Raw genomic sequence first — 25,760 nt, 5'->3', positions numbered from 1 at the left:
TTACATATATCAGATATAAGTAAATTACATGAGAAAGACCTTTAAAAATTGTTTTATTTAACATTTACTCATTTAAACCTTGAGACAGTATGATACAGTGGCTAAGAATACAGGCTCTGGAATCACATAGATCCAGGTATCAGCCCAGTCTTGACCACTTTCTTGCTAAATGACTTTGGACAAATTGCTTAACTTAAATATCTCAGTATTCTCATTTGTAAAACAAAATATAACCAGAACCTCTGCTGTACAAGATTATTGTAAAGACTTAATGTAGGGGCACCTGGGTGGCTCAGTTGGTTAAGGGTGTGACTTGGGCTCAGGTCATGATCTCACGGGTCGTGCATTTGAGTTCCGCATCAGGCTCTCTGCTATCAGCACAGAGCCCACTTTGGATCCTCTGTCCTTCCCCTTCCCCCCCCCCCCCCCCCCGCCTCTCTCTCTCTCGAAAATAAACTTAAAAAAAAGAAAAAGATTTAATGTAGTAACACCATAAAACACTTAGTGCCTAGGATTTAGTAAGCCTTCAATACATTTAAGTTATAGGTCCTCAAAAATACAAATATGAAAAAGATGGTGCAATATAAGTGTTATATCAGGGCTTGGGGTTATGACAATACGTGGGAGGAAGTATCATTTGACCTGAAGAGTCACGAAATGCTTCAAAAAGAATGTGACACTTCATCATGTTCTCAAATGAAGGAAAAATACCAAGCATTTGAAGGATGTATAATTTCCCAGGCAGAAAAATGGAAAGCACAAGTTTGTTTTTTTGTGTGGATCTTGCCGTTTTTTGTTTTTTTTTTTTCATTGAAATCATAAAGGAAAAAAGGATATTTACTAACATACTGACAAAAGGATATTTACTAACATACCCATCATGTATCTCTTCCTGCATTCAACATACATTGACTATTACTATGCTACACACTGAGCCACTGTCTTCATCACTACACCAGAACAGCTTTCACCAGACCTCTAGCAACTCTTAAAAGTTGTAAACTAACATTATATCTAAGCTTATGCCCTCCTAATCCAGTGCAGGTATTTGTGAATTTCCCTGTTTCACTATGCCTCTGCCAAAGAATCCTGTTATCCAAGCAACAAACCCCTTCTTCCATCATGTTGTACTCATTCTTTAAGTTCAAGAGCCTCCTCCTCTGGGATGCCTTCCAAGACTCCAGTTAGAAGATTAATCCACTGCCTATGTTCCCACTACATTCTATGTATTATTTTTTTCATTTCACTTATTAAAGAACACTGTATCAGTGGTTTCCCTTGCCCATCTCCTCTTCTAAACTGTCAACAGTTTCTTCTGCTCATTTAATATGGCTTCCGAGCCCCCTGGCCCCACCTCCTTCAGTTTCCTCAGACTCTTCATTTTCCAACGCAAGCCTAAATGATGCTATTCTCCAGGACTCAACCTCAGTCTCTGATTACTTTATACTGTCGTCATAAGATAATAACAGCTGCCATTTATTAAACTCCTATATGTGCTGAACATGTTAATTCACCTATCTTCATGCCAACCAAGCAAGCTATATGTTTATCACATCCATTTTATAGATGAAAATACAACTCAGAGTAAATAATTTGTATAAAGTCACAGAGCTAGCAGTAAGATAAGAATAACTATTAAATGTTTACTCAGCAGGCATCATTGTAAGAACTTTAAAAGTAATAACTCATTTAACCTTCTACTTTATAAAATAGGTATCCTTATTATCCCCATTTTACAGTTTAAAAAACTTAAGCACAGAGAAGTTACATTATTTGTCCAAACTAACATATCTATGAATTAAAAATGGCAGAACCAGAAGTTGGACACAGTCCTTACTTCAAAACTCTTATCTTCCCCACTAAACCACAACATTATTAAGGTTCCCTCTACCATCTATATTAATTATTCTTAAATCAATACTGGGAATCTATATCAATAATTCCCAAATCAACGCTGGAAATGAACAATTTTTTTGGTTTATGAAGAAATAAGACAGACTTTGTTCCTAATCACTATTTGCCTTTTACACATTACCTTTATTAGGCTCTTTTCATCAATCTTGTAGTAGTTTTCAAGTTTTTTTTCAACAAGCTGGGCAAGCTTACTGGCATTATCTAGAGGTTTACTATAAGTGGAAAAAATGTTCAAACAATTATCCTTCTTTCAAAACACATGTTATAGTATCATAAAGCTGAATTCTAAAATTAAACCATGCAATAATTTACAAATTTAAAAGACTTTATAAACACAGAAAAGTTCAAATAATACATCAAATATTATACCAATTTGTCTGGATTTTACAAATGTAAACCTTATCATATGTGCTTCAAATTTTCTTAAAGAAAATAATATATTATAAATAAAACTGCAGGTCCCTTTATTTCCTTCCCAATTCCTAATCTTCTCCTCTACCTCTATCCACTTCCAATAGCAACCACTGTCATGAATTTGGTGTGTATTCTTCCTGTCAATGCTGTTATATATATTTACTATTTTATATATGTTTAACAGTATATGTTATATATGTTTGATATCTATGTTGACATACACATATCAAATTTACTCACTTTAGTTTTACACAATTTTCCATCATATAATTATACTGGATTCTATGTATTCATCCCCTTAAAGATGGACTTTAAAAAAAAATTTTTTTTAAGGTTTATTCATTTTTCAGAGACAGAGCATGAGTGGGGGGAGGGGCAGAGAGAGAGGGAGACACAGAATCTGAAGCTGGGCCCAGGCTCTGAGCTGTCAGCACAGAGCTCAAAGCAGGGCTCAAACTCATGGGCTGTGAAATCATGACCTAAACTGAAGTCAGATACCCACCCAGCCTCCCCTTAAAGACGGACATTTAAATCATTCTCAATTTTATACTATTTCAAACAAAAGTGAAACAAATATCTTTGTAAATATATCTCCATGTATGTTTTTCTACATCTAAAAGTATAATTGCTGAATCAGAAAAACATTTTTACTTTTCTAGATACTAGCATGTTACTCTCCAAATGAGTTGACCAATTATCCTTCCTACTAGCAGTGTGAGATTTCCCAATGTGCTAACATCTAATTAGCTTTCCAGTATAATCTTTTGCATAAAGTCTTGTATATCAGTCTTCTAAAATGACAAAATCATAGTTTAAATTACAACTGCATGACCAGTGGCATTAGCATAACTTCTGAATCTACAGGGAAAACTTCTGTGAAAGGCTCCTCAATTAGCACACCAATCTCAAAAATCTCATTGTGATGGCTTCCAAGAGTGAAAGACTCTTTAGGTTTTATACCTTAAAAATAAAATAGCAACTATAAAGAAAAATTTATTACATGTTTAGCTTTAGAGTATTTTCAAAAGGAAATAATTTTATGTCAGAATTACACTTTAACAGTCCGTAAGACATAAAGGAATGCTTTGAGAAACTACAAGTAGGATTTTAATGTAACTTAAATATAAAGTACATGAATTTAAAATTAAACAGCTCAGCCAACAAACATGACACATGCAAATGTTTAAAGAAACTTTTAAAAAAGAAATGAGTGATAATACTTACTAGTAATACCATAGTATATTTACTACTACCATTTTACTAGTGTCATGTACTATCCCGAATGCTTTACAGAGTTCTAACAACAACTTAATAAGGTGGGTACTATCATTCCCATTTCATAGATAAGGAAACTGAGGGCAGAAGGGTCACACAGCTAGTAATTAGCAGAGATTACATAAAACAATATGGATGACTCTCAAAACATAATGTTGAACAAAGAAGGCAGAAACAAAAATTTCATATGATTCCATTTTTACCAAGTTCAACACCAGGCAGAACTAAAATACATGTTAAAAGTCAGGATAGTAGTAACCTTTGGGGAGAAAAAAGGGGGTAGTGATCAAGAAGGATCATGAGCAGAACCTCTGAGATGCTGTTTATGTTCTATTTCTTGACCTTGGTAGGTTTAGAGGGATATGTTCACTCTGGAACGATTTATCAAGCAATACATATATCATTTATGCACTTTACAGTAAATTTTTATTTTGTTATTATTTATTAAAAAAATTTTTTTAATGTTAATTTTTTTTGAGAGAGAGCACGAGCAGGAGAGGGGTAGAGAGTGATAGGGAGACACAGAATCCAAAGCAGGCTGCAGGCTCTGAGCTGTCAGCATAAGAGCCTGATGTGGGGCTCAAACCTGTGAACTGTTAGATCATGACCTGAGCCAAAGTCAGATGCTTAACGACTGAGCCACCCAGGTGCCTCACAGTAAATCTTATTTTTAAAAAGAAGCAAATTTTTAAAAATTTGCTATTTTTAAAAAGAAGCAAATAAATAAAGGTACACGGTATTAAAGTCAAACTTTAGCTCTTTAAAAAAAAACAACAGAAAATCTATTTAAAATGGCCACTGGGGGGCAGCTGGCTGGCTCAGGGTGGAACATCTGACTCTTGATTTCTGCGCAGGTCATGATCTTGCTATTCTTGAGTTTGAGCCCTGCTCTGACAGCAGGGAGCCTGCTTGGAATTCTCTCCCTCTCTCTCTGCCCCTCCCCCACTCATTCACACATGCTCTCTCTCAAAGTAAATAAACATTAAAAAATAACACTCAGATCAATGAAATAGAATAGAGAACCCAGAAATGTACCCACAAACGTATGGCCACCTAATCTTTGACCAAGCAGGAAAGAATATCCAATGGAATAAAGACACTCTCTTCAGCAAGTGGTGCTGGGAAAACTGACAGCGACATGCAGAAGAATGAACCTGGACTACTTTTCTTACACCATACACAAAAATAAATTCAAAATGGATGAAAGACCTAAATGTAAGACAGGAAGCCATCAAAATCCTAGAGGAGAACGCAGGCAAAAACCTCTTTGATCTTGGCCACAGCAACTTCTTACTCAACACGTCTCCAAAGGCAAGGGAAGCAAAAGCAAAAATGAACTACTGGGACCTCATCAAAATAAAAAGCTTCTGCACAGCAAAGGAAACAATCAGCAAAACTAAAAGGCAACCAACAGAATGGGAGAAGGTATTTGCAAATGACATATCAGATAAAGGGTTAGTATCCAAAATCTATAAAGAATTTATCAAACTCAACACCCAAAAAACAAATAATCCAGTGAAGAAAGGGGCAAAAGACATGAATAGACACTTCTCCAAAGAAGACATCCAGATGTCCAATCGACACATGAAAAAATGCTCAACATCACTCATCATCAGGGAAATACAAATAAAAACCACAATGAGGGGCGTCTGGGTGGCTCAGTCGGTTGGGTGTCTGACTTCAGCTCAGGTCATGATCTCACCGCTCCTGAGTTCGAGCCCCATGTCAGGCTCTGTGCTGACAGCTCAGAGCCTGGAGCCTGCTTCAGATTCTGTGTATGTCTCTCTCTCTGTCCCTACCCTGCTCACACTCTGTATCTCTATCTCTCAAAAATAAATAAACATTAAAAATTAAAAAAAAAAAACCACAATGAGATACCACCTTACATCTGTCAGAATGGCTAACAATAACAACTCAGGAAACAATAGATGTTGGCAAGGATGCGGAGAAAGAGGATCTCTTTTGCATTGTCGGTGGGAATGCAAGCTGGTGCAGCCACTCTGGAAAACAGTATGGAGGTTCCTCAAAAAACTAAAAATGGAACTGCCCTACAACCCAGCAATTGCACTACTAGGCGTTTATCCAAGGAATACAGGTGTACTGTTTTCGAAGGGACACATGCACCTCCATGTTTATAGCAGCACTATCAACAATAGCCAAAGTACGGAAAGAGCACAAATGTCCATCGATGGATGAATGGATAAAGAAGATGTGGTATATATATACAACGGAGTATTACTCAGCAATCAGAAAGAATGAAACCTTGCCATTTGCAACTATGTGGATAGAACTGGAGGGTATTATGCTAAGTGAAATTAGTCAGAGAAAGACAAAAATCATATGACTTCACTCATATGAGGACTTTAAGAGACAAAACAGATGAATGTAAGTGAAGGGAAACAAAAATAATATAAAAACAGGGAGGGGGACAAAACAGAAGAGACTCATAAATATGGAGAACAAACAGAGGGTTATTGGAGGGGTTGTGGGAGGAGGGATGGGTTAAATGGGTAAGGGGCAGTGAGGAATCTACTCCTGAAATCATTGTTGCACTATATGCTAACTAATTTGGATGTAAAATTTTAAAATAACTAATTAATTAATTAATTAATGTATTTATTTATTTGAGGGGCACCTGGGTGGCTCAGTCGGTTAAGTGTCCAACTCTTGATCTCAGCTCAGGTCATGATCTCAGGGTTCATGAGTTTGAACCCCATATTGGGCTCTGCACTGACAGTGTGGAACCTGCTTGGGATTCTCTCTCTCCTCTTTCTCTACCTCCTCCCCACTGACGTGCTCTCTCGCAAAATAAACATTTTTTTAAAAGTGCTTGCAAATTATACCAAATTTAAGCTCTGAAATTTAGTAACAGGGGGTTATTAGTTGCTTGGAAATTTCAACCTTAAACTTTAAATCTGCTATTTGAACAGCATAATTTTACATGGAGTTTGCAAAGTAAACCCTGCAATCCAATACACTTTAGCACAGAGATATTACTTACCTCTATATTGGAGATCAAATAGAAAGCATAACATATACAGACAGTATTGAGTGTTCTACCTTTTATATCTTACTCCAGGGTTTTCATCCAGGGTAGCACATACAGTAACTATCTGCTCAGCCATTGCTTCCATAACGGCATCTTTTCCATTTGCATTACTAGGGTCCGGACTGTAACAGTAATAGAATGCATCCGGTACATCAAGAGTATAAACCTAAGTTAGGCCCCCCCAAAAAAAAATAAGGTCATACTGTGTCAATTGATGATTTGGTTTAACACACACACACACACACACACACACACACACACAGAAAAATGTGGCTATTATTTGGGACATTAAAAAAATTACTTGCTTAACCAGGCTGTTTCCTGAGACCACTGTGTCTTTACCTTAATCAAATCTCATTTTCTCTCAGTCATCTCGATTTCATCCTTTATTTCTTTTCCCACTCTCCTTTCCTGCTTAGTCTACCTCTCTTCTTCATTTCTTGTTTCATACTGTACTATTTGTTTCTTACTACCTGTGCAACAGATGAAGGAATTTGAGGTAGTCAAACTAAACTAAAAATCTAATACCTGACACAAAGAAATACAACAAAGCCAAAGTTGGTCTATATATTTGACATACATTAAAAATCTTAATCTGTTAGAGAATAACCTAGAAATTTTCCATAGTTGATATGTATCTTCAATTCTTTGGTTTATATTCTTCATGTCCTTAAAATAGAGATATGTTTCCCAAAAAGACACAGTATTGTGCCAGACATAGTAATTGGTCAAATCATAGACCACACTGAAACCTCAAAGACACATTTTTTCAACTAACAAAAACATTTACTTATGTGCAAAGAACTGGATTAGAGGGGCGCCTGGGTGGCGCAGTCGGTTAAGCAACTGACTTTTGATCTCAGGTCAGGTCATGATCTCTCCATTCATCGGTTCGAGCCCTGTGTCAGGCTCTGTGCTAATGGTATAGAGCCTGCTTGGGAGTCTCTCTCCCCTTCTCTTGCCCCTCCCCCGCTTGTGTATGTGTGGCTCTCTCTCCCTCAAAAATAAATATTTAAAAAAAGAACTGCATTAGAAATTTACTATTATTATGTTATTTGAAGAGTACAAAAGTGAGGCACCTGGGTGGCTCAGTTGGTTTAGCGCCTCTTGGTTTCAGCTGAGGTCACAATCGCACTGATAGTGGTATCAGCTCTGTGCTGATGGTGTGGAGGCTACTTGGGATTCTCTCTCTCCCTCTCTCTCTGCCCCACCCCCACTCATACTCACGCAGTCTCTCTCTCTAAATAAATAAACTTTTAAAAAATGAATACAAAAGAAGAAGCTCTTTTACTAGGGTTGGGAGTTAGTTCTTCATTAAGCCAATTTTTATTTTTTTTAAACAATGATAACAATCTCTCTTAGCCTAGGATGATGTATTGAGTGTAAAAGTAAGTATGTAATAAACATTACATGCTAAACTATTGCATTATGAATAAACCTGCTTATGAAAAGTTTCCTTTCATTGTACATTCATTTCTCTGAACATAACCAACAGCAGCAGGCTGCACATGGATTCAGATTTAGCCATAGCTAATCCACTTATGTCTGTGTTGCTCAAAATCTTGGCTATTATATTAACTGCCAACAAGCACTTCTCTTAGTACACTATTACACTACAGTAGATAATATTATCTGTTCAAAAATACTTACTGCCCCTCCCTAAGGGCCTCTCCCTATAAGAGTATACTTCCCACTCACTAAAGTCAGCCTTGGCTATGGGTATTCGAAGATGAGTAGAAGTGACACGTGCTACTCCCCACAAAAGCTTTAAAAGCCATTGTGTGTCTCCAAGATTTCTCTTTTCCTTCTGCTATGTCCCAGACAAGGGCTAGTCCTTCAGCCTCAGTTCCGGAATGAAGAGAATATACAGCAAAGCCCCAGACAAACCACAATGGACAAAAATATGAGAAATAAACTTGGCTACAGTAATGAACTGAGATTTAGGGAGTTATCACAACAGTTTAACCTAAGCTAATACTCCAATGAACCAAAGAGAATATTAGAGCTTATTTTCATTCTACTCTCACATTTCTTCCATTCTTCCATTTCCCTCCTCCTCTTCCTCTCCACTTTCCATTACCACCAGACATGTTCCTTCAGACCATTACCAAATATTTTCTTCAACTTTATGACCCACAATCAGCTCCTTAAATAAAGACTCCTCCCACCCCCGCCACTTTCATCTACTCTTTTTGCTAATCTACAACTGGCTTAGCTCTATTTCTACCTAAACACCTCCCTACTAACTACACCAGACTCTTTGTAAGATCCACTGTAATCAAATTTCCCTACATTCTTAAATGCTTTCCCTCTAATTGCCTTAATGTATATGTGATAGCACTAATTATCTTAAATCCTGTAAGAAGTAAAGCAAGAGGTTTCTTTAATCTCTTGGACTCATAAATTCAGGAGTGAATCAACCTCCTTCCTCTCCATGCAACCTCTAAATGTGTTTAATGTCCGTCCAACTTGTCTTCTTTGGAGCACTATCCTATCTGACTTTGCATCTGGCAGACAGTATCCACTGCACAAGACCTTGATAAATGCTCACATAGGCCTTTGCTCTTAGCTCAAAGCACTTAGTAGTATTTCCTTTATATCTTCACTTGCAAACAAAGTTGAAAACATTTTCACTGTAATTTCTCTGTAACAGTTATAGTTACTTAGTAAACTCTCAGATGCTTATCAAGGAAATAAAAGCAAAAACTTCTTCGGGGAAAAACAAACCAGACAGGACCTTAAATAATCACATTTTGCAAAGACACAGTAAGAAGATTCTCATGAGATTTCTCTATATAGACAAAAACAAGTTATTCTCATCACCAATCAAATTGGTCAGATAGCTACACAGATCTCTCCTTCAAATAGAGCAACTGCAGAATTTTGATGAATTTTGAGGCTAAAACTATATTTACCATCTGTACAGCAGATGCTCTGGATCCGTTTATAATATTTATCATACTACTATTCATATCCCACATCATTTAGAAAGCCCATTTCACCCTATTTTAAACTTACATTATCACATTAAAAGGAACAGGCCTAAAGTTAACCTTTGGCAATGGTGTAACGTTAAACAGATATCTTAAAATTTTACAATTTGGATTATAATCTTTCTTTGCCCAAAATAGCAATAGCTTAAAAGAAAAATCTCTTGGGGTGCCTGGGTGGCTCAGTCAGTTAAGCGACCACTTCAGCTCAGGTCATGACCTCATGGTTTGTGAGGTCGAGGCTGGGAGAACCCTGTTTAGGATCCTCTGTCTCCCTCTCTCTCTGCCCCTCCCCTGCACTCTCTCTCTCTCAAAAATAAACATACATTTAAAAAGAAAATAAAAAGAAAAATTCCTCTTCTAGGACCCTTATTTCTCTTAAAATATTGACCTTATAGTTCCAAACAACAGTAAACTATTAGAATTCTATGAAATGCTAGAATCCAAACACAGAGAACAGAGCACAACAAAGTTGAGCAATGCACTAGCTGTGTGATCTGGGGCAAGTTACTTAACTTCTTTGATTTCCCCATTTTTAAAATGAAGACAGAATTACCATCCATTCATAGGACTATCATGAGGATTACATGAATATATTTACGGAAAATATTTAGGAAAGTGTCTGGCACATGGAGAATACTACATAGGTGTTTCCTATCACCATCATTATTATTAATTGAAGGATCATAACTATTCCAAAGTCAAAATGAATTTTTAAAACCCTTCATTTTATAAATTAATGCAATCTATATAATGTTATAGAAAAAATTTGTTGAAGAACATTTGTTTTAAATTTTTTTTTTTTTCAACGTTCATTTATCTTTGGGACAGAGAGAGACAGAGCATGAACAGGGGAGGGGCAGAGAGAGAGAGGGAGACACAGAATCGGAAACAGGCTCCAGGCTCTGAGCCATCAGCCCAGAGCCCGACGCGGGGCTCGAACTCATGGACCGCGAGATCGTGACCTGGCTGAAGTCGGACGCCTAACCGACTGCGCCACCCAGGCGCCCCGAAGAACATTTGTTTTAACATCACAAATGGTTACAGAAGCTAAAGGTTATTTCTTTTGAGTCATCTAACATTGTGTTCAAAATCTTTTCATTTCATAATCTAATAGTTCTGTAAAACTTGACATGCACAGCACTTAGTGGCAGCTGTGAAATTTAAGCTCCACTTTCATAATGTTCTGTTCCAATTTATGCTCCTCTCCTTTCCTTCATCTAAAACATCTTTAAGATATACCTTATTAACAATAAGTAAGCTCATAAAACCAAAATTTTAAATCCATTATAAACTAAAATTAAAAGTAAAACAAGAAAGTACCTGAGATTCAAGTGGAATGAAGGAAATATTTATTTCTTTACATCTTCTTATTGATTTGGAGCAAGAAGTCTTAATTTTGTTAAAGAGACTATCAGGGCAAACTGAGAGGGCGGGAAAAATCAAAGCATATAACTCCATCTAAATTTTTATTCTTTGGAATAAATCATTTTAACATGCAAGAATATTTATTTTTTACATATAATTAGTGACTTTCACAAAGCAATTTACTATGAGGACAGAGACAATATGTAAATATTTTTCTTCACTTTACACAGCAAATGTATTCTAGCCAACAGGGCTGTAACAGAAATTCCATTTTCCCCATTCATAGGCACCATAACTTATGATTATTTCCTTAGAGAGCTGCTTACACAGCAACCTAAAATTGTTAGGAAGGAAAATCAGATCCAAACTCATGGCTTAATAAACTTTCATAGGACTTTCAGAATTTCTTAGGAATTTATACTGCTTTTCTAAATGTGGCACTAAGTGCAACCATCCCACACAAGTTGTTAGTTTTTCCTTGTATCTCAAGACCTTCTTTAATGTCAGGAAATCCTGAGACTAATCCAGAGCCTGTTCTCTCCACCCTCCCTTTACCTGTCTATATCTCTATTAAATCTAGGTTGGAACATCAACCATTGGGTCCTAGTGTCTTTTAACATGAAGTTCTTCAGCCTCAAGATTCCTTCAGTTAAAAGAGGCTTCACATTCATTAAATTTTATAACTTCTATAAACATGAATTTCTGTGTAATACAGTTATTTAAAACACAAATACTTATGGCATGACATATTTAAAATGGAAACTATTACCAGGCATGAGATAAACAATAACTTATAGGAAAAACAATATACTGCTTAAAATGAATTTCTAATAGCACAGACTAAGACTACACTTAGATGAACAGCATTTTTATTTTGCAAAATAATTATGTAAGATATAACATAAAGCAGAATTATATGTGTGTCTGGACTTCTCTGTGATGCTTTTGTTTAGCTGCTTTCTATCTGAACATACGGCATTGCAAGAGAAATGTGAGAGATTCTCTCCATTAATATTTGCCAAACAGATGGCAATTTCTCCAGTACCCTCCCAAAGGGTCTTATTTTTGATTACATAATCAAATCCCCAATTAAAACTTAGATTTAAAAAAGAATTCCTCCTTCATCAGCATAAAATTTGAGATACAGCTCTCACTACCAACCCCCCACCATTGTATACCAGCCAAAATGACTGGTTCAGAATTTAATTTTCTATCACTTTAATATGAATTAGGACAGATATGATCTTTTATTTTTAGATTTTTTCTAATCTAATTAGAACAAGCAATAAATTGAAAGTCTTAATATTATAATAGTACTGTAAGAAATACTTTATAATTAATAGGATTTTAAACAATGAAGCAATACTTTTACAAAGCTACTTACAGTCAGTGAAGTATATATATGCTGCTTTGTATTTGTTCTCGGACTTACTTGCAAAATCACGTAAAAAACATTCTACAGACTTAAAAAAGGTTAGATGTTAATACACATTTAACAAAATACTAATTTAAACGTGCTAGCTTTGAAATAACTAAGATTATTCTTTTTCGATAATAAAACAAAACCTTAACTATCTCAAAGTTTACTTTATAAGCTGATTTTTTTAAAATGCTATGTTGGCTAGCCAGTAACAGCTAAAAACCTAAGAAGTAGTAAGGTAATATGTATAAACAGAGTACTGTTTTGGCAATGAGAAGATCCAGGAACGATCCAGTGAGTGGGAAGCTGAAGCCACACAGACCATTAGAAGATAACAAATCAAGGAACTGAAAAGCCAATAAGCATACTGGAAATGTTATCCACCTGGATGATGAAAGCATTGTGACTGTAACTGGGAAAGTGCTGAAGAGAGTGACAGTGAGCTAGGAGTAAAATTGTTAAGGGATAATGAAAGACCCAGAGGTTGGTAGACGACAGCAAGGAGGGGAATGGCAGGTAATAAAGTCTGGTAGTTCTTGCATGCCTCAGTGCTGGTAGTTTTAAAGATACAATGATCTAAAAGCAAAAATGAGGAATACAGAATGTAATGATCTCTCCTCCATCTGTTCCTTTTTCTCCTGGAACTCTAGAACTATTTCTGTTAGACCTCATAGATCAATCCAGCAAGTCTCTTATCTTTCGCCCATGATTTCCATGACTTTGGTTTTTTTTTGTTTTTTGGGATTTTGCTTTGAGATATTCCATTTTAACTCGGCTATTAATTCAAATTTCAATAGTGATTATCCTCTTATGCAATTAACCATTTAACGGAGAAATCACATACTTTTGAACTTCAGGAAGTTTTTTATATGCTGTACTAGACTCTTCTTATGTGTTATCATTTTTCTGTTCAGTTCATCATCCTTCTCTCTAAGCAGCTATATTTTGTATTTTCTTCATTCTTACTGAACTTCCTCTTTCTGGCAGCTTGGCTCACTTAGATGTGTTGATGCTTTCCTTTGTTAACTCACTGAAGGTTTAGGTTTGTTGCTGGAGAATCCTAAATACAGGCAGTTCTACAAGAGGGGAAGGCAAAAAGATTTCTCCTTCTCTGGGCTGTAGGTATATAAGCAGACAAACCACCAGGGCTTTGCTTTTTCACCAAATGACCTTTCACCTGGGTTCAGAGATCTCTTACAAGCTAAACTCTTCAGAAATCTGTCATTTTATGACTTTGGCTGGGAACACTCTCATGCTGGTGTCTAAGGTGCTTACCCAGCTACTAAGGAAGGAAGTCTCTCACTAGCCTTCTCCACTACTATCCAATAAGTTCAAGCCCTCGCTGGTACCCATAGGGCTATGGGGCCCAATAGGTAATTGATTCAGGACAGAAAGAGAAACTGGAGTTGGTTATAGTAGAAAAAAGAGTCACATTCAGGTACTATTTTCTCTGAGCCCTTTGCTCCTTTACTGAATATACAATTTTGTATCCTGCTTCTGTCACTTAACATTAAAAATGAACATTTACCTAAATCATTAAAATTTCCTAGAAATCTCATTTTCAATGGACACACAGTCTTTCCTACTATTAATCTATTAATGATAAGAATTAGCATTAAGATATAAAATGTCATTAAAACCCACCAGCAGCCAGCATATAGAAACTAAATAGTGAATATCTGTTTTTTTTCCTGCTGTCTGCTAGAATCAGAAGAAATGAAACTGCAATTGCCAACTTAACATTCTGGATGAATGTAACAGCCAAAGAATGTATTAGAAAATCCATTCTCAAATATTGTACAGAATAAAGGAATCTGACATGGCACCTGGGTAGCACAATTGAGCCCTGCGTCGGGCTCTGTGCTGACATCCCAGAGCCTGGAGCCTGCTTTGGATCCTGTGTCTCCCTCTCTCTATGCCCCTTCCCCACTCACACTCTGTGTCTCAAAAATAAATAAACATTAAAAAAAAAAATTAGAATAAAGGAATCTGATATTTACTTGGCTCTAAAAGTTTGGCATTAATATGCATTCAATCACAGATTATAAACTAATTCCTTTGACGTAAAAGATATATTTACATATATATGCATGCATATATGTGTATATACACCCATGTATGCTACAGGAAGTAACTACGATAAAGGATTAATCCAAGACTATTTCTTTTACGTACATTTCTATCCTCCAAAAATATGGTTGCATAGGAATAGCATGAGTAACAAACTACTCAAACTTCATCATTTTAATACAATTAAATTCTGCTTTCAGATATGAGGGGAGAATTCTTTCATTTATACATTCTCATTAAGAGTGCAAATGAAACAATTTTCTAACACAGAAAAACTTTCCTAAGCAAACTAGTTTATGGCACTATTTTTCTAATAAAGGATGTTTTATTGCTTTGAATTGCCTATGAGAAAATGATGTCAATGATAAATGAGGAAGATACTTTTTAAAGATTCAAAATAACTCACCTTTGATGTTGGAGAGATAAAATAAAGAGCTTTCATTTGTCTGACAGGTTCTCGATTCCTATAAATATTCTCCACAACTAATAAAAAAAAAGTCCATTTTATATAACCAAGTATTTATACACTTGAAACAATTTTAAAATAAAACTATACTTATTTATAATAGGGAAACACATTAACATATCCTGGGTTTAACATTTTTTTGGTCTCCCTTTGATAAATTAAAAAATCCCAAAATTGTATCTTCCCTAAACCTAAATTCTGGGCTAAGTAATCATCATAAGAAAAAAGGATGAAACAGCTATTTCATAGTTACATCTACCAGTGTAAGCAATCAACATGCCATGAAGCAAGAAAATGCATTAAAAATTAAAATTTGTATTTCTTTTTAAAAATATTCTAATGTAATAGCAAATATAATACCAGATATCAGGCTAAGTCCTTAACATTACTTATCTGTTAAACCTTCTAATAATTATTATATAACAAATTGATAAAATAAGTATTTTACAAATTAGGAAACTGAGACTTAAAGAAGTTAGGTAACTTGAAAGCTAGAAAGTAGAACAGGTAGGATTCTAACCCAGATCTGTCTGACTCCAGAACCCAAGTTTTTAACTACTATAACATTCTTTAAATAAACTGCCAATTAACTCTTACTCTTTTAAAACTACACAATATTTTTAAAGTATTTTTAACAATGAAATATCGCCATAATTTACTGTTATATTTTTATTATTGAAATTAAGAAGTTCATAAAATTAACAAATATAAAACAAAGTGAATTTAAAACTAGTAAACTCTAGGGGTGACTGGGTGGCTCAGTAAGCATCCAACTCCGTTTCGGCTCAGGTCATGATCTCACAGTTTCGGGAGTTTGAGCCCTGCATCGGGCCGGGCCCTGTGCTGACAGTGTGGAGGCTGCTTGGGATTCTCTCTCTCCCTCTCTCAGACCCTCCCACGCTTGCATTTGCCCTGTCTCTCCCTCTCAAAAAAATAAACTTAAAAAAACCCCAAAACATTAAAAACTAACAAAAAACTAGTAAACTCTAAATTGTCAAATTAATTATTAAAGCTATATTTTAAAAAAATTAAGCATTATTCTACAAATCAAGAGAACCACTTTTCAACACTAATGCTGGCAAAAGACCTGGAAAGAATTAAAAAGATTAACCTGATAGGCAAGGAAGGCTACTGTTGAACTTCTCTGGTAAATATGGTGATTCACCTTCTCATTCTTACATTTATATTAGTAAAGTATAGACTTATCACAGCTTCTATTAGACAGGATATCAAATAAGGTTTCCAAGGAAATATTTAATTTTAATCTCCATTCCCAACTATTGTAATTTCACCTTTAAAAGATTAGTTAAATCTGTGCAAACTTACTTTTATTACTTAATACTCAAAATCAAGTGCCTTATAGTCATCTTACGCTATACATACTATTATGCTTGGTGAGTAATGTACGTGTTAAAATGTGAAAATATTGTGGTATGATTTATTAGAACACAGACTTTGAAAATAATCTGAAATGTCTGGTTATTAATAGCAGAAAGTGCCACTTCTTCAATTCCCTGAAAAATGGATATACACTAATAGGTGATTTAACAAAAAGGTTTTTACAGGATGCCTGAATGGCTGTTAAATATTAATCTAAAACCTCACAATAGCCCAACAAGATCAAAATACTCATTGCCATTTTACAGATGTGAAAATTGAGATTCAGAAGTTAAATAAGTCAGGGGCATCTGGGTGGCTAAGTCGGTTGAGTGTCTGACTGTTCATTTCAGCTCAGGACATGATCTCGCTGTTCTTGTGTCCTAGCCCCGAGTTGAGCTCTGTGCTGATGGTGTGGAGCCTGCTTGGAATACTCACTCTCCCTTTCTCTCTGCCCCTCTCCCACTCATGCTCTCCTCTCTCTCTCTCAAAATAAATAAACATTAAGGAAAAAAACAACTCTGGAAAGTCCTCAAGAAACCTGTTTATGGGCACCTGGGTGGCTCAGTCAGTTGAGTGTCCAACTTTGGCTCAGGTCATGATCTCACGGTTTGGAGTTCGAGCCCCATGTCAGGCTCTGTGCTGAAAGCTCAGAGTCTGGAGCCTGCTTCAGATTCTGTGTCTCCCTCTCTCTCTGCCCCTTCCCTGCTCTGTCTCTCAAAAATAAACAAACATTAAAAAAAAAAAAAAGAAAAGAAACCTGTTTAGCTTTGTCTAATGCTATATCCCAACTTACTTGGCAATACAATTTTTTCCTTGAAGAGTATCTATCAACACCAAACACACAGTAATAAACAATGGTTACAAAAATGAAATGAAACCTCCTTACAGTGCAAAATGGTTCTGTAGCTTCATTATATTTTCATACATATTATCAAATGGTTCTAGGGGAACCTGGGTGGCTCAGTTGGTTAAGTGTCCAACTTTAGCTTGGGTCATGATGTTGCAGTTCTTGAGTTCATGCCCCGTGTTGGGTTCTGTGCTGACAGCTCAGAGCATGAGTCTGCTTCCGATTCTGTGTCTCCCTCTCTCTCTCTCTCTGCCCTTCCCGTTTGCATTCTGTCTCTGTCTCTCAAACATAAACAAACATTAAAAAAAAAAAAAAAAACCTTAAAAAAATGGTTCTCACTTTAGTTGCTAATTAGAATGGCCTCTGGAACTTAAAAAACTTCATGGCCTTGGGCGCCTGGGTGGCTCAGTCGTTTGAGCATCCGATTTCAGCTCAGGTCATGATCTCACAGCTTGTGAGTTTGAGCCCCGCATCGGGCTCTGTGCTGACAGCTCAGAGCCTGGAGCCTGCTTCCGATTCTGTCTCTCTGCCCCTAACCCACTCGCATTCTGTCTCTGTCTCTCTCAAAAAAAATAAATAAACATTAAAAAAAAAAAAAACTTCGTGGCTTAATCAATACTATATTTGTCCAGTGTCAGAAAAATCAAGGCTTCAATCTTTTAATGTCTAGTTGAGAGTTTTTCCATTGAGAAGGCCATAAAGACCAGGAAGACAAGCTGAATATACGATCAATAATAAAGTATCATATAGCAAAGATTTTATATTAGTATCAGAATAATTATTACAAAATTTTTTAGATAATCCTCCCTTTGTATACACTGCTCAGGTTTTCTTGAAAATACTGGTGTAGTTTTTTTTTTTTTTTTAAGTTTATTTATTTATTTTGAGAGCGACAGAGACATTTGGGGGAGACAGAGAGAATCCCAAGCAGGCTCCAAGCTGCCAGCTGCGGAGCCCGATGTGGGGCTCGAACCCACAAACTATGAGATCATGACCTGAGCCAAAAATCAAGAGTCAGTCACTTAACCAACTGAGCCACCCAGGCACCCCAAGTGTACTTTTGAACCTCACAAGTAGCAGTGACGAGACAGTACACATACTACACTAAATTCCAAAATATAAAAGAATTGTATTCGACTTTGAGTCTTAGTTTCCTCATTACAAGTGGGGGTATTTAAAATCTCTTTAAAGGGTTGTCATGAAGATCAAATGTAAATAAATGAGTGAAAGGATGAGGAGTTTAAGGATAACGGTAAGATTATAAATGTTATAAAATATTGGTATCATCCCCCAAAGAGATTAAAATCTCATTAACAATTCTGCCCTAATGAAAGATTATGGCAGTATGTTTTTTTTCATAATGTTATTCTAAAGCAGATTAAAAACAATTTTTTTTTAATGTTTTATTTATTTTTGAGAGAGACAGAGACAGAATGCAAGTGGGTTAGGGGCAGAGAGAGAGGGAGACACAGAATCCAAAGCAGGCTCCAGGCTCCGAGCTGTCAGCACAGAGCCCGACGCAGGGCCTGAACTCACAAGCTGTGAGATCATGACCTGAGCTGAAGTTGGACGCTCAACCGACTGAGCCACCCAGGCGCCCCATAAAGCTGATTTAAACTTGTAATTAACCACTTCATTTCTAGGTAATAAAGAAAAACTTACAAAGTCAGTATTATACACTTGTAAATATGTACAAAAATTGATTTTATAACATAAATCTTACTATCTACTTAAAAGCAATACATGAAAACCACCAACATTAGTAAAAACACTGAGGTAAACGTAGTGTCAGCATATAAAATCCTTATCAAATATGCAAGAATAAAAATTTAAGTAACAAACTCAACAAGGCAATTGACTTACTCTTGGTCAGAGGCACTGATTTATAATCAAAGCTTAAGAGGGGCACCTGGGTGGCTCAGTCGGTTAAGCATCCGAATTCAGCTCAGGTCATGATCTCACAGTCTGTGAGTTCGAGCCCTGCGTCAGGCTCTGTGCTGACAGCTCAGAGCCTGGACCCTGCTTCAGATTCTGTGTCTCCCTCTCTCTCTCTGCCCCTCCCCCAATCAAAGCTTAAGAAAAAACTTCCAGGGGTTATTCTGAAGATTCACAGAGAAATGTCCAGTGTTATTATTATGGCTAGAGTTATAAAAATAATGAAATATAACCCCCTCAAAAACACAATGACTAAAATTTATTATTACTCCAAACTTTCCTAATCACAATAAAAAAGTTTTTATGATGAGTATTGGTAACACTTACCAGTTATACCCTCTGCTAGAAGATCTGTCATTTTGCAACACGATGCCAAAAGCTTAGTGGTAAATTCATCTAAAAGCATTATCTTAAAATGAATATATATTAAGAAATAGTGTAAGTACCTGATTGCCAAGAATTCACAATAGACACAATTTAATCCTTTACACTTACTCAAACATAAACCTTTTATAACATAAAATGAAAATATCAGGACAGTAAACAAAATTATCTCGATTCACCTCTTAACTTGTATGACCTAGAAATTTATTTTCTCAATATACATACATATAATATTATACATAAGCAAATAGAAACATTTCCATTTTGAAGCAGAAAACTTGTTCATTTTAAATGTATCTTGTGTTTAACATCAAATTTCTTACAATTATAAAATGTCACTTACAAAATAATAATTGTTCCAGGTGCTGTTCTTATTTTCCATGGATTAATTAATTTAATCTTTACAACTATGCTATGAGGTAAGATTATCCCTATTTTAGAGACAACAGAGAGGTCAAGCAATTTGCCTAAGAAGCCACAGCTATCAAGTGGTGAAGCTATGATGTGAATGCAGTCAGTATGGTTCCAGACTCTACACTCTTACAGAAGTATAATAAGGACAATAGGTTGATGTCCTCAATTAAAGGGCAAAACATGCATTCTACCTTCCATTCGCCTTCTTTCTTGCAGTCATCAAACACTGTTGCTTTGATCTCTGCCAAAAAAAAACAAAACAAAACACAAAAAACACAATTATTTACAAATTTAAATCAACAATTAGAAACATAATAACAACTACTGAAAGAGCAAAAAAGATCGGGAAGTACCCAATTTGAAAATCTGCTAACTTACATAAAAAATATATGTACCTGTTAAACTCTAAGTAAAAATTCAGTTCTCTTTAATACCTAACCTATATTTAAACTGTAATATATTTTCAAATTTTTGAGAATTAAAGTATTATAGGGGCACCTGGGTGGCTCAGTAGGTTAAGCGTCCAACTTCGGCTCAGGTCATGATTTCACAGTTCTTGGGTTTGAGCCCTGAGTCAGGCTCTGTGCTGACAGCTCGGAACCTGGATCCTGCTTCAGGTTCTATGTCTCCCTCTCTCTCTGCCCCTTCCCTGTTCCTGCTCTGTCTCTCCTGCTCTCAAAAATAAATAACAAACATAAAAAAAAAAAAAAAAAAGTTAAGGGATGCCTGGGTGGCTCAGTCAGTTAAGCATCTGACTTTGGCTCAGGTCATGATCTCATGGCTTGTGAGTTCGAGCCCCGTGTTGGGCTCTGTGCTGACAGCTCGGAGCCTGGAGCCTGCTTCAGATTGTGTCTCCCTCCCTCTCTCTCTGCCCCTTCCCCACTCACACTGTCTCTCTCTCTCTCTCTCTCTCAAAAATAAACATTAAAAACATATTTTTAAAAAAGTTTAAAAAAAGTATTATAAAATATTAATATAAGTATATAAATATATCTGGAAAATATTTCTGAAACTATTATCTGATTTGCTTTTTCCTATTCTACTTAAACCCCAAGTAAACAAGATGAAAACAAAAAAACTCATAGGAAAATCCCTAACTAGCCCATTGCTAAATTACATCTGACAATCAAAATTGGGTAAGCACTTTTCTTCCTGGTTTACTGCATTACAATTTTCAACAATTTATATTACAACATTAGGATACAGATATTCAGTCTTGATTTATAATCGATAAATATTAACATGTTTGTTGTAATGATTTTTAAAATTAACCTAAACATATTTTTTATTTTTTTAAATTAAAAAAAAAAAATTTTTTTTTAACGTTTTATTTATTTTTGAGACAGAGCATGAACGGGGGGGGGGGGGGGCAGAGAGAGAGGGAGACACAGCATCGGAAGCAGGCTCCAGGCTCTGAGCCATCAGCCCAGAGCCCGATGCGGGGCTCGAACTCACGGACCGCGAGATCGTGACCTGAGCTGAAGTCGGCCACTTAACGACTGAGCCACCCAGGCGCCCCTAAACATATTTTTTAAATTAGTTCACTGATAAACAAAAATTTTTTTCTGATGTATTAAATAACACACATAGGCAATCAACACAAATATCTGTTGTTCTACCTCATAATAAGACAATTCCTCACAAAGTTTTACTAATTTTCAATTTTGAAAACTGATATGTAGTATGTAACAAGTAAAATATAATTAAAATGTAAATTACAGTAACTTCTAATTTCATTAATTCCTGGTAATGAGATGTTTATATAATTCATTTAAACTTTCCTACTTCTTGGGTAGGCCTGGCTGGCTCAGTCAAAACATGCAACTCTTGATCTCAGGGTTGTAAGTTTGAGCCCCAGGGAGAGTATAGAGATTACTTAAATAAGTAAATAAACTTAAAAAAAAATAATAAAAAAATTAAAAGATAAACTTTTCTACTTCTTAATTTAATACCTAAACTTTAATTGTTTTAAGTTAATGCTTGTGGAAATATACCATCAATTTTTGGCATCACATTAAATGACATGTTCAAGCAGAGGGTATATTTAATAAGGATTACTAATACTCATAAGAAGTGTGATCTGGAAGGTTTTATTTGATTGGGAAGGCTTGAAAGTGTTAAGAAATACTAGTTAAGGTGCTTATATGTGTTTGTTAGGAAGATTGTAGCTTTTTTAATGTTTATTATTTATTTTTGAGAGAGAGAAAGAGAGACTACGTGCGCACACAAGTGCACACGAGTGGGGGAGGGGCAGAGAGAGAGGGAGACAGAATCCAAAGCAGGCTCCAGGCTGTCAGCACAGAACCTGATGCAGGGCTCAAACTCAGGAACTGTGAGATCATGACCTGAGACAAAGTCAAACATTCAACTGACTAAGTCACCCAGGCGCCCCTGCCAGGAAGATTATAATGTTAAATGAGAATTACAGCAAAAGCCTAAAGTGTTTAATATTTGGGAATTTAAACCCAAAGCACTGGTTTCTTCTACTCTATAGGCAGAGATAAAGGATTTTCTCAGGCAGAGTTCAGACACTAAAATACTATGCCACTTCCCTTTCTAAGCTTGCTTTATTTCTGTATACCTCAAACAAGCTGAAAATCAAAGAAATAAATGCTCATGGAATTTATGATGGAGCAGACTGAAGAGTTCCCTAGGAAGAACTCATCTCATTATAGTCTTTAAACCCTTAGAAACTGCACTGATGTATATGGTAAAAACTCATCACATGTTGCCATTAAGCACTTAAAGTACGGCTAGCCTGAACTGAGATGTCCTGTAAGTATAAAATACACACCAGATTTCAAAGACCTAGTACAAAAAAAAGGAATAGAAAATATCATTAATTTTCTATATTTACATGTTTAAATGAGAATATTTTAGAAATTCATTATTAGGGGCACCTGGTTGGCTCAGCTGGTTAAGCATCTGACTCTTGATATCGGCTCAGGTTGTGATCTTGTGGTCATGAGACTGAGCCCCGCATGAGCCTCCACACTGAGTGCTTGGGATTCTCTCTCTCTGCCCCCTCCCCCCAAATAAATATTTTGAAAAATTTATTATTAAAATTATCTTCATCCGTTTCTCTCTCTCTTTTTTTTAATGTGGCTACTAGAAACTTTTAAATTATATATGTGGCTTGCATTATATTTCTACTGGATAGTGCTGCCTTGGAATATGAAGATACCTAGACAGTGTTAGTGTTAGCATCTTAACAACAAAACATAGGGGCACCTGGGTGGCTCAATCAGTTGGGCATCCAACTCTTAATTTAGGCTCAAGTCATGATCTCACAATTCCTGGGATGGAGCCCCATGCTCTCAGTATGGAGACTGCTTGGGATTCTCTCTCTCAAAAATAAATAAACTTCAAAAAAAAAACAAAACAATAAATGATAAACAACCAGTTTTGTGGACTAGAAATTAGGTGCATCCAAAAAAAGTAATATGGTCAAAGGTAAGGTATGTTTGGAGGGGAGTCAAAGGAAATCACATCAACTAATATGACAACTTTTTAAAAAGGTATTTCCTCCAAATACTAATGAAAATTATTTGACCTTACATCCATTTCTCTAGCACCCCAAATATGGATATATTTGATTCAATTCTCTACTCTCTGCTTGCTCTAGTCTCTTTCTCAGAAACCATATTTGTCCTTAAAAGTTTCGTCTATTAGATCTAGCCTTCAATTTTTCCCAACATTACTGAGATACAACTGACACATAACACAACTTCAAAATATATAATGTGTTGATCTGATACACATACTGCAACATAATTACCACCGTAATGTTAGTTAACAGATAATTACCATTCTTTTAGTAATTTTGGGAGGTGAGAACATTTAAGATCTACCTTAGCAACTTTCCAAGTATATAGTACAGTAGTACTGCTACCTGTAATCACAATACTGTTCATTAGAGCTCCAGAACTTACTCCTCTACCAACTGAAGTCTGTACTCTTGGACCAGCTTCTCCTCATTCCCCCTAACCCCCATCAGTCTTCAATTTTTTGCAAATCTAATTCTCCATCATTCAATTATACAGTACAGGTTTAAGCACCTACCTGCCTCAAATTGAGATTATAGTTCCCTAAAAACTGCTTTAGACTTCTCTAAGAGTTTTAGTGACATTTTCTTAGTCATAGTCTTTGGATAGTTCCTCCATCTCCCATATCCAATAATCATGCAGTGTTGATTGCTCTTTCTGGTGACTGCCACAGTCCTCAGCATTGCCTTGGTTCTCATCATCTCTCACTCAACTACTATAATAGCCTCCTATCCGGATTTCCTGCTTTTAATTTTTTTTAAGTTTATTTATTTAATTTTGAGAGAGAGAGAGGGAGGGAGGGAGGGAAGGAGGGAGGGAGGGAGAGACAGAGAAGGAGCTCATGAGCAGGGTAGGGACAGAGAGAGGGAGAGAGGGAGAGAAGGAGAGGGGGAGAGAGAGAGAGAGATTGAGAATCCCAAGCAGGCTCCACACTGTCAGTGCAGAGCCCAATGCGGGGCTCAAACTCATGAACCACGAGATCATGACCTGAGCCAAAATCAAGAGTCAGATGCTTAACCAACTGAGCCACTCAGGTGCCCCTGGATTTCCTGCTTTCTACCTCCAATCCTTTTGCCTGTTCAATCCATTTTCCACATTGCTGTCAGTGATCTTCCTGAAGCACAAATTTCTTAATCAATGCCCACCTAAATTCCCTCAAATGCTCACTCTTGCCTCAGAGTAAAATCTAGATTTTACTATTCAACCTCCTGTACCAAATGGCCTCTGCCTACTCTCTTAGTTGATCTTCCACCAGTCCAAATGATATCCAAATAATTATCTATTAATAGATACTACTATTATCTTAGTAGTATCTAATAGATACAACTAATAGATACAACTACTCTCTTTGCTCATCCTGTTTCTCCTAAATGCAAAAGGAAACGTGTTTAAAACTAATGCCAAAGATGGGACGCCGGGGTGGCTCAGTAAGTTGGGCGTCCGACTCCGGCTCAGGTCATGATCTCACAGCTCGTGAGTTCGAGCCCCGCATCGGGCTCTGTGCTGACAGCTCAGAGCCTGGAGCCTGCCTCGGATTCTGTGTCTCCCTCTCTCTCTCTCCCCCTCCTCCGCTCATGCTCTGTCTCTCTCTGTCTCAAAAATAAACAAACATTACAAAAAACACAAAAAACTAATGCCAAAGAGGAAATGAAAACATGGAAGAGAAAAATGAGAACAGAGCTAACCAAGTTTTGTGCAGCATCAGCAATGCAAAAAGTATGCTTGCACAACTATCTTAAACCACAGAGAAAGTATTAATAAACATGGTAACATTGTAAGAGAAACTGATTTGTCTGGAAAATAGTAAATCATCTGTAAATAACAGTTTTTTAGGAAACAAAAATGCCTAGCGATGTTTAAATCATAAATTAGGAAATAAGAGGGGAAAAAAATACTAGTACTAAAGACAATTTCAACAGGGACCTGGAAAAGGTACCCTTTTCTCTTTATCTGTCTTCCTTATCTAAATCCAGATGTCAAATTCAGCTCCCTTTTCTGTAATTTATACCTATGTATCTCCATCTGCTTTCTAGATACCTCAACTTGCACTTACACTCACTGTATTTTAAACCTAAACTATTTTTTCTCTCCAAAACTGTTCCTTCTCTTTCCCTTTATCAATAAAGATACTACTACCTAGTCTCCTAGACCTGAATCCGAGTCTAGGATGACTCTCCCCCAGCTTAAATCCCATTTATTCTTTCTCCAGAACTGCTCTCATACTCTCAGCGATCTTCTACCTCCTTTGCCACATTTTGGCCTTCTTCCTTGGACCAACACCATAACAGT

The 25,760-nt window shown here is 36.3% G+C and overlaps 1 protein-coding gene across 3 annotated transcripts in view; it reads right to left on the bottom strand.

Annotated features, from left to right (window-relative positions):
- Window positions 1–25,760, bottom strand: part of STXBP3 (syntaxin binding protein 3) — a 54,525-nt gene that overhangs the window by 21,150 nt on the left and 7,615 nt on the right. For all 3 annotated transcript variants that reach the window (XM_040471166.1, XM_040471168.1, XM_040471167.1), the window contains exons 2-8: window positions 20,118–20,167; window positions 19,456–19,537; window positions 14,907–14,983; window positions 12,395–12,473; window positions 10,966–11,066; window positions 6,664–6,818; window positions 2,036–2,126 (exon numbers count right to left, since the gene is read on the bottom strand). In XM_040471166.1, the coding sequence (XP_040327100.1) occupies window positions 2,036–2,126; window positions 6,664–6,818; window positions 10,966–11,066; window positions 12,395–12,473; window positions 14,907–14,983; window positions 19,456–19,537; window positions 20,118–20,167 (635 nt within the window). The remainder of the gene's footprint in view (window positions 1–2,035; window positions 2,127–6,663; window positions 6,819–10,965; window positions 11,067–12,394; window positions 12,474–14,906; window positions 14,984–19,455; window positions 19,538–20,117; window positions 20,168–25,760) is intronic.

Source organism: Herpailurus yagouaroundi, unplaced genomic scaffold, assembly GCF_014898765.1.
Source record: "Herpailurus yagouaroundi ecotype Mexico unplaced genomic scaffold, PumYag 77, whole genome shotgun sequence".
NCBI classification, from domain to species: Eukaryota; Metazoa; Chordata; class Mammalia; order Carnivora; family Felidae; genus Herpailurus; species Herpailurus yagouaroundi.
The sequence above is the reverse complement of the archived record's forward strand: the minus strand, read 5'-3'. Positions and strand labels throughout refer to the sequence as shown.